The following is a 14,936-nucleotide window of genomic DNA, read 5'->3' as shown; positions in this document are numbered from 1 at the left end:
GAAAACACTAGACAGAAAATTACATTGATTAAAACTGTATTCATTATCAAATCCACAAAAAATGTTTTTTGAATGAATAGCAGTTTATCAAGCATTATGTCATAAAAGACAGTAACTAAAGAAAACCAAAATAAAACATTCAGTTTCATTATTGAACATTTTTAGCTTTATTATTATAATAGAATTACAGTCTGACATAAAATAAAGAGCTTTTGCTAAACTCTGTAAAGCAATACATGCTTCTGCCATAAACAACCTCTATTAGATTTAGGTTTTATTGCCACATCACTGCACTGAGGTGCAATAAACATTCAATGTCATCTTTTGAAAATTATCCCAGGAGTAAACAGAAACTGTCCTCTATAAGAGTGTATCATTATTTTCAAGGAAGACTTACTATTATTACATGGTTTAGCAAAGCACTGTAAAAAAGCTACATAGAGGATACCTTGTCTTTGATAAACTGTGCAATCAAGTTTATACAGTATAATACTATTCTCATAGACTAACAAACTAAGAGGTGATATAATGCAGTCATTGCATAGCAAAAAGCAGACTAATTAAGTAATAATCACATCTAATGTGCAAAATGCAGACCAAAAGGTAGCTATGAATTGTTAGAAAGATAAAATGCCCTAAATGAACACACTAGAATAACGCCAAAAATAACAAGATAAACAAGTACACAGAAGTTAAAGAGCCATAGTTTATTTTTTTCTATACATATATCTACACATGATACCAGAAGATGAAACACCCTCTTTGAATAAGCTTCAATCAGAGAACTTATTAAGTTTAGACAGGACTAAATGTTAGACAATGAAGCGTTATTAAAAAAAAAATCTAAATAAAATATTAACTATTTCCTTTTGTAGATATAGAATGGCAACTTCTGAATTTATTGAGAAAGAGTTTATAAAACATTGCCTGAAACATGAATATGAACTTTGACTCTCGTTAGCTATTTCGCTGCAGGCTCATGTAGCAGTGTTTTTAAGTTCATTCAATACCATATATTAGTTTCTGAACTGATGCTTGCAACAATCCACTAGTCTTCCAGTTTCTGAAAAATCCTTATCTGATATTTTGTGTTTCTAAGAATCAGCAGTCCCAATACTGACTAGAATTGTTGGAAGGGAGCACAATACCTGCAAAATGGACATCTTGTATTTAAAGCCCTTACATATTGTTCCTACAAATATATTGCTACAGTAAAAATGAAATGTAGTAAGTTTACTCAATAAAATCTATTTTCCTGTACATTCTTTTGTGTATGACTTTGTATTTAATGCTACATATATTACATCACTTATTGTAACAGTTATGTATCAGCAAATATAGCAGTAATATACAGATGAACTTCTGTCTTAACAAATATTTCACCATTTTTACCTACCAAATATAATCCCGTACTTTAGTATTTACGCATGACCTGAGCAGACCAGTCATTAATCTAATAGTATACATTGGATGACATTGTCAAATTGCAAGCTACTGTACACTTAACCACTTTACAAATGGAATTAATTCCAAGCGCTTTCTATGTTTTTTTTTAGGCTTTCCAATACGATTGATTTTTGTTGTTGTTGTTTTAATCCAGGCTCTAAATATGTTTTATTGAGCATTTAACAACATATTAAGAGCTAAGAGGTGAATCCTACATAATGTTTTAAGAACACAACTTTAAAAAAGTAAAAAATGTACAATCTCATGCTGCATATTTACATATATTATTTAAATACTATATTTTGTCTTTCTGCTATCCATAAATTTCAGTCTAAAGCTTTTTTTTAATGTATCATTTTATAAAAGAATACATTCAACATATCTAGAGCTTGCAAAACTTTTTTTATTATTATTATTTTTAATTTCTAAAACATAGTGATGTGTAAAAGCTACCTGTAAAAGCCTCCAGGAGTAGTTTGGATTACACAGGAGACAAAGGGAATTTGGGATCTGCATTTGATTGTGCAACTGATTTTACATCTAGTCTAGTGACAACTTAATGCTTAGAACAAGACTGCAATAAGACAGCAGATTAAAGCATCTGTTACCATTAGATCAAATGTGCTATACAGTGATAGACTGTACCTAGTGTGAGCAGGTATCCTTTTTCTTTCACGATCATTTAATATTGTAAGTCAAGTAATTTAGAATATAGAAGGGGAAAAAGATAGGAAAATAAATTATCTTATGGAATTCAACAAATGGAAAGCTTTATGTCCTTGAAAAGTTTATAAACAGTGTTCAAATGCATGGTAAGTACACTATAGTATGTGCAACATGAACATCATACAGAACATTTTTCCCACTCCCCACAATCCCTAGAATAAAAATAGCTTTTTTTCATGTACATATACAATATCTTTTTGGGACATTCAGCAATAGCCTATCTGTAAGTGTATTCTGTTTTTCTTTGCTAGAATTCTTCCTTTCTCTTTCCCAGAATCACTTTTCAGAAGTAAGTAACTCATTGCTCTTTCCCTCACACAGAGGTTTTATTTTTCAATATATAGATAGTTTTTACTTTTTGTCAAATAAAGAAACCTTTATTTTCTTTAAGACAGAGGCAATGAAGCAAATGGGAATTACTGTGTGTGAAAACTAAAAGCAATTCCCAGCACAGAACACAGAACAGAACTAGATGAGTAAATGAGGTTATTGGTGTGGAGTTGGGGCTTTTAACTGGGGCTCCCGGTTTAAATAAGTGGCCCAATAGACTAAATTAAAGATTCCAAAAAGCAGTGGGAAGGCTATTCTTGATAGTCGATCAATTTTGCTGACGCTGTTAAAAGTTTTCTTGGGTTCTGCAGGTTTTGTTTCTGGTTTAACTTCTTTGGGCTCTATTGTTGCACTTTTAGCAATGGTTGCCAGCCCAGGGTCCCTTGCAATATTAGGGGTGTAGCTTGTAGCTGCAGCTGTATATGTGTTATTTTTCTTAATGAGAGGATCCTTCACCTTCTTTGGCTACAGAAAGAAGAAAATATTTTATTCTTACTGTCATCTCAATAGATAATATTATGACAAAGCACTGTAATATTTTGCCACGTATACAATGTATACCAAAATTGTATTAAGATTTAAGTAAAAACTTAGTATCTATAAGTGTGATTTATGCAAAATATTTAGGTAAAGCTAATGACAGAATCATTCTTTTTGATTATTTTTATTAATTAAACCAAATTATAAGTAAGCTGTAATGAAGATTTACTGATAGTTAGGATCACCGATACATAAAATTTCCTATAATGGCAATGAACAGTATCAAGCCATCATTCAATGTTCCCTTAATCAATTGTACTTTTTGACCAGGAAGAATACTCTGAGACACTGAATTGCTCAACGTAGCTTTCCAATATTAAGATAAATTATGTTGAGACAATCTTACACAATTTGTACTGAAAAACATCATGTGACTAAGCAGTAAAGAGAGGATTATTTAATAACATGGAAAGCTGCTTAATATTCTATATGCTAAGCATTTAGATCAAAAGCAAATGCTTTACAAAATGCTTGCTGAGTAGCACTCAAAAGAATAAGTGCTTGTTTTGAGTGCTACAACTGGGTCATGAAGGCTGAAATATCACCCCAAATGCAATGGCTTATAGAGCTGCATGATTTTGGTGTCCGTCTGCATATACCGTTAAAGCAAAAAACCTAGAAAGACAGAAAAAAAAAACTTATAAAAGATGGAAAATCTTAGTTAACTCGATGATCAGAAAGAATATCTAGATTTTGATCTGGGTCCTTATGCTTTATTGTATGCTATTTGTGAGGGGGGGAAAAAGTGGCCTCTGGAGGCCCAGCAGGAGTAAAGCTGTGCCTGGTGCAGAGCATCCTCATCCTCCCTGCAGTCACTGCACAGACAGAAGAGATGCAGTGGATGGGTGAGGAGGCCTGAAAAAAGCCCCACTTTGCTTCAGAGACCTTGGGCTATGGAAAAACAAACAAAATAGACCCAAAGAGCTTAGAAAATGTTTGAGTTGTGTTTGCCACAAAGAAAAAACAAATGCCTGCTGTTTGATCCTGCAGGAAGATCACAACAATTAAAGAAGAAAAAGGGTAGGGCTAAAGTACCCTAAAGTCCTTGCTGCTTTGCAAGGAAAGGGATGCAGGTGCTGCCTGCTGTTGCTTCTACTGGTTTTGTTGTTGTTGTTGTTTTGTTTTTTTCTCTGAAAATGTAATTTGTCTTTGAAACATGTGAAATGGATGTATTGCAATGCAGGTTATATAAAGTGAGACAATAGTATTTGCTATTTAAGGATTTAGTTCTTTTAGTACAATCTATTAAAAAAAAAAAAACATGAAGCTGAGAGCACCACAGAATCGGAGAAATAATTTTCATTGAAACTGTCGTCAGTAACTGAAAACTCAATATTTGCCAGAAAACAATTGTGTGGCTTGTTAGTACCAGCTCATTAAGTTAGTTCATTCTTGTGTTCTACAATACTTTTACGTTAGCCGGTGTTGTATAAATGTATAATGTATTTCTTTTTTATTTTATTAATAAATGACTTATGGCACTAAAACTGAAAAAAAAAAAAAAAGAAAACAAGCAAAAAAAAATTATATCTAGACCTATGCTCCTAAATTAAACACATATTTGTGTACCAATGAGGAACATCTGCTCCTCCAAATATTTGTTCTGCTGAAGGTCTAGCCTGTGCGTGTTCATAAAAAGCAATTAGACAACTAAAAATTATCTTTGGAGGACTCTTAAAAAGTAGCGAAATGAGCTTCCTCGCAGAGGCAGCTGACACGCTAATTCCAAGGAAATGCAGTTTTGTCTCAGCAGTCCCCATGGGCGCTGCGGCAAGAGGCTCTCCAAGGCCTTCCACGACGGAGGAATCGGGGTCGCGCAACCCCGGCCTAAAATTAAGCGGGTGCTCCTGGCTAAGGAGGAAAACAGGTGGGATTTCTAGTTTACAAAAATTGGGAATGATGGGAGGGGCTTGGCCTGGGCCCTTTGTCCTGCCGTGCCGGACAAAGCTGCCTGACTAGGAGCAGAGCGTTACCTTCTCGGGCACGACGCTCTTGCCGTCCCACGCGTAGCCCCTCTTGGTGAAGTAGTTGACGGTGGCGAACTCGATGAGGGCGGAGAAGACGAAGGCGTAGCACACCGCGATGAACCAGTCCATGGCCGTGGCGTAGGCCACCTTGGGCAGGGAGTTGCGTGCGCTGATGCTCAGCGTGGTCATCGTCAGGACCGTGGTCACTCCTGCAGGGCACACAAGGTTAGTGTCTTTACATCATGGGTGCTCTGACTTGTGCTTGATCTCTCGGCTATTACAACCCAGGGGAAGCCCCTGTTTCTCCCCTCTCCTCTCTGTTTCTTCTGAATTTCCCCACTCAAATGCCATGGCTCTCTGGGGGTAGCGGATTTTGAGTTCTGTGGAAGTTGAGGGATTCTGGAAACATCTTTTATGTTTTTGTTCTTTGGCATTGTTTTAGCAGAATCCAATTTCAAAAACTGGAATTGGAATATATTTTGAGTTTGTTACTGGATGCTACATAAGCTTCATGAAATTTAGGCAGTCACCTTTCCTCTTCCCTCTGCAAACTCTGTGCATTGTCCCACCGATTTAACAGCTCCGCGTTTTTACTTCTTGCAGCAATTTGAAGATACTTAGATAGAAAGCTGTAAAAGTACTTTTTCCTGTTCATTAGCCTGATTATTGCAAAACAGTGATTTAGTAAATATTAGTGTGTGTTCCTTCGCGCGTATGCACAAATGCAATTAGCTGTATCTGACGCTGCATTTATTCGAACTGATGGTTTTAGAAATTTCTGTCCCGTCATTCGTGATGCCCTGGAAATAGCAGAAAAGTTATGTAAGAACAATGATACAGCAGTCTGGATTTCGATCCCAGAGCTTCGGGGCGCTGCTGGAGCTCTCCTCGCCAGCAGCAGCACTGCATTGAATTCACACAAGCACTTACAGATGCTTCAAAAGGACCTACGGTGCAGGTTGGGCATTTACATCAAATCACATGTTTGCAAGTTACCTAGACAACTGCAGTGTCATGTATTAAACGTCTCTTGCCAGCTTATTTTGACTGCAATGAGGGTTAGTGAAAATGTGCAGTGGGCCTAAAAAAGGCCAAAAAATGAACAATAATATTTACATAATAGTGTAAAGAATTTGAATTACTGGTGCCTAATAAGGATGCGATTTTTCTTTCCTAGGAGACAACCTAATCTTGTCTTTGACTCATTACTAGTGAGCTTATATTCCTCTAATGTACTAGTAAAATAGGATTTATGATTTGTATTTTCTGCAGTGTTAAGTGGGCTAAAAGATGTAAGCTGCTGTTCTATGTATGCACATATTTATGAAAAAATAGAGATTTTTCAGTGCTATTAGGGAATTAAAAATCTTCCATCTTGATAGACTGTGATCAAGTAAGCATAACATTGCTTACTAAATAACTGTCTTAAAAAAGAAGACTTACATGTGTGGGTTCTCGAGCCCCACATATAGTAGCTTGAACATGAGTGCTATTTGCTACTGTGGGGCTAGGAAATTTTGTTCTCCATCTAGGGACAAAGAATTACGGCATTGCAAACTGCTATTCTGACATTTCCTTTTAAACGTCGTGGTCAAAAGCAATAACATAGTTACAATTTCAGTAGCTTTGAGCACAGAGTCCTTTAAGTGTCCCACATCAATTCTCAGTAAAGTCAATGATGAAACTTCAGAGCTGATTTTAGATTTTAATCTAAATGATATTATGTAAAACAAATCTAATTATGCTCTGCTTTAAGCTGTTCTCCTCTGGACCGTCAGCTGCGTATCAGCAGAAAGCCTCAGCCTGTTGCCTCAGGTGCCCGGCCTGGGTCACACTCGGGACATCTCATGTGCTGTTTGCCTCATCATAAATATTGTTACTTGTTTTTATTTTCATTATATACTTGATTAATATCTCCAAAACGTGTGCTAGTTGTTTGCTTCTAATTTTAAGTGAAGCATTTGTAGTCTGTGGTTAGAACTCCAGGGCCCAGCCGTATAGCTGAGGAGTCCTTTAGGTTCTCTTGCTGCACTCGCTGAGTGAATCTATCCTAAGCATGATAAATCTTGTCACTGTTTTCAAGAGGCCTTTAGCAGCTGTGTTCAAAAGGGAGTGCTGAAAAAGATCTTAAGATAAGCATTTTCAAGTGGCGTAAGGATGTCAAATGGCCAGTACTCACTGATGAAAACCTTTTTGCTCATCTCCATTATGAATGTCATTGCTTCTGTTTCCCCTTTTTCCTTGTGGTTCTTATACACGTGTATTATTCACACTTATACTTGTTTGGGAAAAGTAGAACTGGACTAAATCATTCAGGATGTTGTCAGGTCTCTCTTTAGAACCAATTGAAAGGGTTTATATCGTAAAAAATCAGTTTCTGCTACATTTTTGCAATGAAATGTTAACTACTGTCCACTGCGCTATGTACAGTCTGCTGCTGTTCTCTAATATTATATAACCTGCTATAGCGTAAAAGTTCTGATACTCCTTTGGTGTCCCTTTCCCAAGGAGTGTATGGGCTTTGCTTACCAAACACAGTTCTTGCTGGAACAGATTCCCTATTGAGCCAGAAGGAAACCTGTGACAGAATCACTGTCATGATGCATGGCAGGTAAGTCTGAATGACAAAGTAACCGATCTTTCTCTTCAAATGAAAATGCGTAGTCATAACAACGTATTCCCCTAAAAAGAAGAAAAAAAAAATGGAAAATGAAAGCTTTTACAACTTTACAAATTAGAAGGCTGTGTAGAAGGCAATTTTTTTTTATTTGCCTCTATTATAAAAGGAAAACATAGTCCTTGGATTAAGCTGGTTGAGCTCTGAGAAAAACATTTAATAAGGCAGATATTAGAATTCCACTAATAATACAAAATTGGATAGTTCTGGGAAATGTTAATTAAATTCACATCTTTTCATCTCCTCTGAGCAGTGAATGAAGGTCTGCATTCACTGGTGGCTGATCAGGTCTCTCATGCAAGACCTAATCCCATTAGAAAATGGAAAACCGACGTAATATTCACATGTAAACAGCATTCAAGGGCAAAATGAAGACAGACGTGTTTCAGGCAAGCCAGGCTTAAGATGTTGTGGTTGCTGTGCCTGCATGTGAGCTGCGAGTGCCTGTGCTCTGTGCTGAGCAGCCCAGCACTCTGAGTGGTACCCGCAATAGGAGCAGCCTCTCCTCAAGTGAACGGCTGGTGCAGGAACACGGGGTGTTTTCACTAACACTGTGTTATCGGGTGCTGCCACAACGGATGAGCTGGGTTTACGACCAAGTTTTCTCAGGCATTTATACAACCTTATAAGCCTTTCCTGCCAGGGCACAGCAAATAAGGCCCGTTTTCATGCAGTTATTTACCGCATCACTGAATATGGGTTCTGGGAAAAAAAAAAAAAAAAAACTTCTCAAAAGACAGGAAAATCTATTGCTGTGACATTTTGTTCAGGATAGATTGATTCTTTGTAAAATAGACATTAGCTTAGGAAAGGAACAGGTGGACTTATAACTGAACACAAATCTCTGTCTAAATTAGAGATGACATGGGAAAACACCCGTTCTCTTTTAAAATATAGGCATCTGGAAAGAGAGTTGCACCTATACAGGAAAAGCCTAAATGGGATTGAAAAGCTATGTCTAGACATTGACTGCTTATGCACCAAGCATGTCAAATGCCCTTTTCTTTAATTCAGAGTCTACAGGAACATTCATATGAACCATCTTGCTCAACTTATAACCCTGAGGCAAACTTATAAATAGGATGTGACAATATTCCTGGCGTGTTTCAATACAAAGTAGAAGACAGTAGCAAAGGGGAGAAAGAGAATCAATTTTGAGAGGCAAAGCAAAGGATATACAAGGAAAAATTTCTTTCAGAAATAATACTGGCAGGAGTAGTAAAATGGGCATTATTACAAGAATTTCGCTTATCTTTATTTAACTTTAACCAAAACAACCTCCTTTTCCTCTGTACCAGAGATTATCATTCTATGAAGGGTACCAGTCCTGACTTGGAGAACCAATAATTTAATTTTAGCTACTAAAATGTGACGTGGGAAGCTATTTTAATGCAATCAGATATAGCATGATCACAACAGTATGTCAGGAGTAATTCCCTGATTGTAGATGACAAGCTAAGAATACAGAGTGAACACACCACTGTACTCTGAAGCTTTATTTAGCTGCTGAAATTATCAAAGTATTTTTAACCTCTAGAAAATGAGAACAAGATTTGAAGTTTAAAGGCAATTAAAAAGACAGGGACTTCTGTAATCAGGTAAATATCGTAACAGACTGAGCTAGAAGTCTGCTAAAGGTAATACCACAGGTAGTGTATCAGGCAAAGCATAGGCCTGGAGTAATGCCTGCAATTAAATTACAAGGCAAAAACATTTTTTAAGTCTCAAAACCAGGACTGGATTGCTATCATGTATGAGAAGGTATCAGTGATTAAAAGTAACCTTTGTTGGGATATATTTAAGTAACTGTAGGACATGAAAATTCGCCAGTTATTTAATGTGCCCCAGGCCTCCTGCGTGTTGTGGCTGGGTTTCATTGAAATGCCTGGCAGTGTTCACAACAGCTGCCAACCGCTGCCCAACTTCCCACAGAGAATTCCTACAATTCTGTTTTCAAAGGTTCATAATTCAGCCATATCGTATCCCATTGACTAAAATTTGGAATAGTCCTTGACTAATATCTTTCCTATATTCACGGAGTCTGACTACTTTTTGGCTTTAATTGCAAAATAACATGTGCTGAGCTTTATACAGCTTGTGTTCTTGTGTCTATCTCTATGGTATTTCTTTCCAGCTGCCCTGGAATCCCTGAGGTCTTGACAAATAACCGCATAGAGCAGATAAACTAATTTGTTTTTCATTTAATTTATTCCATGAAATTTAAATTAGTTTGTTCATATTATACAAAATGAAGCTTTTAAAAAGGGTGACATGACTCCTTCATGTATACTAACCAAACTTTTTGAAGCACTTCCACATTTGAACATTTCTGGTGATCTAGGAGAGTTGGTTTCTTTGCTCAACACTTTTGCAGCTGCAGCCCTTAATCAGCCTTTAATTCTACAGTATATTGCGGTCTTTGAGTCAGATGTTCAGGTGGTATAAATTCATGTGTTCTCAGAAGAAAACAAGCTGTTAATTCTGTGAACTAACTTTTAACAAAACCAGATGATTATCAGATGCGTACCTAAAATTGTGTGTCACACCATCAGGCCTGAGTCTTGAGGTGAGGATTGGCTTTTAGCTATTAAAATACTTTAATCACTGTGGGTAGAAATAAAGCTTTTCCTTGATGTTAATTTAAACCACAGTATTTTCTTTCCTTTTTTTTTTTTTGATTATATACTGTATTGCCTAATAGAAAAAAAACATCTATAGAAAAGTGTCCTCTCAGCAGATATACAGGACATTGAAAAAAGAATATACCATTTAGTGAATACAAATTCTGCTGCTTTTCAGCACAAAAATATTTTTGAGGTGGCAAAATAAATCCATGTAAATAGAAATTTGCAGAAACACTTTAAGCATCTGTTTTTCTTTTAAGGAGATCTTACAAAGCAGATAATTTTAAAGTTGTTTTGAATCAAAAGACTCAGCAGTTGGAGACAGACAGTAATTTCACATATATAGCTCTGCTTGAGCATAGCAATAATAACTATTATTTTGTTTTCCAAATGGTAGTTGTGCATGCAAGTAAATGGAGATGAATCTTCGATTGCCAGCATGGATGAATAATTATACTGTAAAAATATTTTAGTCTTTCAAAACTGTGACAATTGAATATCTCTTTCCATGAAACAGTCAGAATTTGTGGTTGTCTTATTCTAGATCCAGAAATGACCTTGTAGCAAAGGGGAAAAAAATAAAGGGGAAAAAAGGATTTGATGATTTCACCAAATTAGTTTATAGTTTTGCGAATGTTCTGTCTAGCTCCGATCCCCCCAGAGCCTGGGAAACTGCATGTCTGGAGTTTCAAGCAACCATAAATATCATCTTAAATTTGCACAAGGTTTTGGATATTCCTTCAAAGATGCACACAGTCAGCTGCACTATAGCTTCATTTTCTCGCCTTGTATAGGTGCTGAAAGCTCCTAAATGAAGGTTGTCTTTAACTGCTTTGCCTTTTTGTCAGATGAGTCACCCCCTCAGCTGTGTAAGTGGGGAGCACTTTCATAATTTTCTTTACTGTGCCTTATATCTTAAAGCAGAGATGTGCAGAGGATAAAGATGTGTTGGAGGATTCTGTTGGGATTACACCTATCCAAATGGGGAGAAAAGTGATTCTTAACCACTTTTGGTGTCCCGTGTTATTTTTGTAAAGGCAAATGCAAAAAAAACCTACTTCTATTTGAAACATTTGATTTGGAAACAAATTTGCTTCTTCCACCACTCAATATATTTAGTGGATATTAAAGAGATTGCATGTTTGGTACCAAGAAGATCATTTAATGGGTTTTGTTTTGAATGCTGTTTTCTGCATCCAGACAATGACATATTTATTTCAACAAGGGTTAATTATGCAGCGTTTAAGATTATGTTCAGGCATGATAAAGTGTATTTTTAAGATAGAAAAAGAAGGTGGAATTGAGAGCTATAAAGTATCATGGGCAGAAGAGAGATAATTTAGTTTCTTCATGGAAATGCGTCAAGAATTTTTATACTTCCTAGGTTTGCCTTCAGTACTGTTGAAAAATTTATTATCTGCCTTTCTTAAGAATTTATGGGGTACTGCTCACATTGCTATCTAATTATCCTGAGCTATATCTGGTATTAGCTATGCAGTTTAAATATCATCCCAGGCTTCGGAGTTGTCTGACTGTGCTGCCGCTCTCATAGCACGTCCTGTGAGCAGAGGCGGGTGCGAAAGGGCCGTCCCATGGGGCACCAAGGTCTCGCTGAGCAAGCAGCTCCGCAACAGAAAGAGCTTGTGGTTCCTCACAAATCCTGTCGACTAAGGCAAGTAAAGGGTAGCGGGGCTGAGTTACACAAATTCAAGAGCTGTGGCCAGGCAGTGAGTTCTGCCGAAGCCATTTGTGTGGCCTGTGCCTTAAAGCAACTGTATTGGTGCAGTTGTGTTAATGCTTTTCTTATGCAAAGTCCTTATTGCTGCCATCCTACTTGCTGTCGTGGTTACACTAACTCAACATCAACATCGTCTTCTGAGCTGAATATTTGTCCACTGTCCGCCTGTCAGAAATTTTGTTAATAGGATATATGAGCTTATGGTGACAAGCTAAATAAAAATTCAGGTGCGAGTTTAGGGTTCACCCTAAATCGACTCACTTTGCCATCAGTGTTGGTTCACTTTGTAAATTAAATATTAAAAAATTCAGGTTCATGTATCTCTACTGCTCTAGCTACCGCCTCGGCCGCGTTCAGAGCGGTGCTTCTAGTGAAGCACTTCTCTGTGGTCCATTGAACGTTCGGTCCCGTCAACAGTTTGAACTCTTGTTCATTCCCAGCGCTCAATTTATTGCTGTATTTTGGTCTTTGATCCCCCTTCAAAATAACCAGAATAAAAAGACTAAATCTTTCCCCAGTAGGCAGTGGAAAAGAAAAAAAATTTAGCCTGCTCCAAAGTTATAGCTACATAATTCTGTAAAAATGGGCTATTTTTTTTTATATCTCTCTATTAGAAGTTTGAAAGTTAAACCTGGTATGAGCACTAAGACCCTTAAATCCTGTATTTGGCTGTTCAAAATGGTTTGTAATTTGGTGAAATGTTCTGTTTACTTTAAATACCTCCTTGAGAGCTTATATGCTTGCTTTCAGCATGCTGCTTCACTGCCCACTCCAGGAATATGATTTTCTGAGGATTCACATTCTGATGTTTCTTTTTCAGCTTATGTAGAAAGCAGACGATAAAGTGCAACAAAGATAGGAGAAGTGCATCTTTCTGATATAAATTACTGTTTGTTTTTGGCTAGATATGGCACTGCAGCAAGCTTTTAAACTTCTCAAACATGTCAACTGCTATATGAAGTATGAAAAAAATCCCAGGATACACTATATTTTGACAGTTATGTTCTCCTATTCTGAAACTCATATATTGCAATATACGTCACTTGCTCCCTGGTCTTTTTTTTCCAAACTCTAAATTCTCTTTTGCCAGTTAAAGATTCTGTATCAGCGCAGAGCCATGATTCTTGCCCAAAAATGTATTTTACCCACCTGTGCTGGACTGAACAATTCCAGAGTCCACAGTCTGTCCAAGCAGATCATATTGGTTCAATCGAGAGCCGTCTTCAGCAACAACCACTGATCTTGCTGGCTCTCGTGTCCATTCATATACGACCTCCGCTCTGGTATAAGCATCTAATTTAAAGGAAATACAGTGCATTTCAGTTTTTATTATTTATGGCTGATATAGCTTTAACGGAAGAAAAAAAAAAAAAACTTCTGAGCAGGAATTTAGTTATTAAAGTCTCTTTAATTTTCTGTCCAGATCGTACAGTTAGCTTATTTAAACTTTGTATTTATGGGAAATACTATTGATTTTATTTGTCTATCCATACTGTGGTTAGCTAAACATCTACCACGGTCCTAAAGAAAGTTTTGTCCTCAATGGCATAAAAATCTTTCCCACTTATATACAATCTGAGTAATCAGAGAGTAAGATGGGGAGACAGGGGCCTCAGTTGTTTTTTTAACTTTCAAGCACAGTCAATAAAGGTGCAGTGCAGCCTTTGCAGCTCTTTGTGGTGTTGACCGAGTCACTCTAAGATAATAACTTTCTTGGAGAAAGAGCTCTCGGCTAGAGCTCTTGGTTTTGTTCCTCCCACCTGAGAAGGTCCTTGTGGATAACAGGGTGGACATTGTGCAGGCTGCCTAGGCTCAAATGGGTTTAAATTACAGTGGAGGCATTTTGTGGCTTTGCTTATTTCTGGAAAATGCAGGAAGTTCTCAGTTCACACTTATTCAAGCCCTGAACAAAGCAAAATAAAAACACTGCAGTCTTGGTTAGTCTCATATGTTAGCTCAATAGTATTGTGTCTATGGTGTTCCATAGACTATCCTGGTGTTTTGTGTTATCCTTAGGTGCGTTGTGATTCGGGAATTCTTTCCATACTGATCTTTTTCCCTAGTGCCATTGTGAAGCTGTGCTGGCAGCGTGCCATGTCGCTGCCTGACAGCCCTCGCTCTGAGCGCTCCGGGTGGGAGCTCTTCACCAACATGCAGCCATCTCGTGGGTTTCAGGCATCTGTGAGTACCCAGGACGTACACGTGGGACCAAACACATGCCCAGCACCCACGTCGCTTGCACGCACCACAGGCCATTTGGCTGTATGTCAAATACGATGGCTTAGTGAAGCCAAAATGGCAGTGGACATGTATATTCAGGTAACTAACTGAATCCTACCTGCAGGATAAGATTTCCCCGGGGCCTTTTCAGGAGTGGTGAACAGGAAGGGAGGAGAAGGAATCTGTTTCAGTTGACCTCATTTGTGAGTTAATAATTTTATCTCACCAGTGTGTGAGAGATTGTCAGTAATTGCCGAGGTGGCGCAGGGTGGGTGCGCTGGAGAGTTAATTGCGTGGCATTTGATCCTGCGTTACTGAGGGAGAAGGGAACTCCTGCCCTCAGCTGCCTCATTCCTGCTTTCCTGGAAGCAATGGGAAATGCAGATCTATGTCTCAATAACCGTGACCTTAAAAACAATGGCCTCTATAAGACTAAGGATTTGCCTGTTAATTGAGTCACATAAAGGAAGAGTGGGAGTGGTAATACTCAGTTTCCACTATTTTTATCTACACTGAAACTGGAGAGTAGTTTGAAGGTAAGGGCCTGGCCTGCTGAGAGCCAGCGAGCTTGCCCAGCCCTGCACCTCCAGGACCACCAGGTCGGGTGCCCTTGGCCCTGCAGAGCCACCATCCGCCCTCCGACTTGGGCGTCTGACTCACGTGTTCCA

The 14,936-nt window shown here is 37.9% G+C and overlaps 1 protein-coding gene across 2 annotated transcripts in view; it reads right to left on the bottom strand.

The window, feature by feature from the left end:
• Nucleotides 1–1,079: 1,079 nt before the first annotated feature.
• GABRA1 (gamma-aminobutyric acid type A receptor subunit alpha1) overlaps nt 1,080–14,936 on the bottom strand; it is a 38,497-nt gene continuing 24,640 nt past the window's right edge. For both annotated transcript variants that reach the window (XM_088522605.1, XM_088522606.1), the window contains exons 7-10: nt 13,198–13,341; nt 7,539–7,691; nt 5,016–5,218; nt 1,080–2,967 (exon numbers count right to left, since the gene is read on the bottom strand). In XM_088522605.1, the coding sequence (XP_088378731.1) occupies nt 2,659–2,967; nt 5,016–5,218; nt 7,539–7,691; nt 13,198–13,341 (809 nt within the window). In that variant the 3' untranslated portion in view covers nt 1,080–2,658. The remainder of the gene's footprint in view (nt 2,968–5,015; nt 5,219–7,538; nt 7,692–13,197; nt 13,342–14,936) is intronic.

Source organism: Tinamus guttatus, unplaced genomic scaffold, assembly GCF_059628265.1.
Source record: "Tinamus guttatus ecotype Peru unplaced genomic scaffold, ASM5962826v1 Tinamus_guttatus_pri_ptg000155l, whole genome shotgun sequence".
In the NCBI taxonomy this organism is placed as follows: domain Eukaryota; kingdom Metazoa; phylum Chordata; class Aves; order Tinamiformes; family Tinamidae; genus Tinamus; species Tinamus guttatus.
Note: the sequence above shows the minus strand (reverse complement) of the source record. Positions and strands in the feature narration are given on the sequence as shown.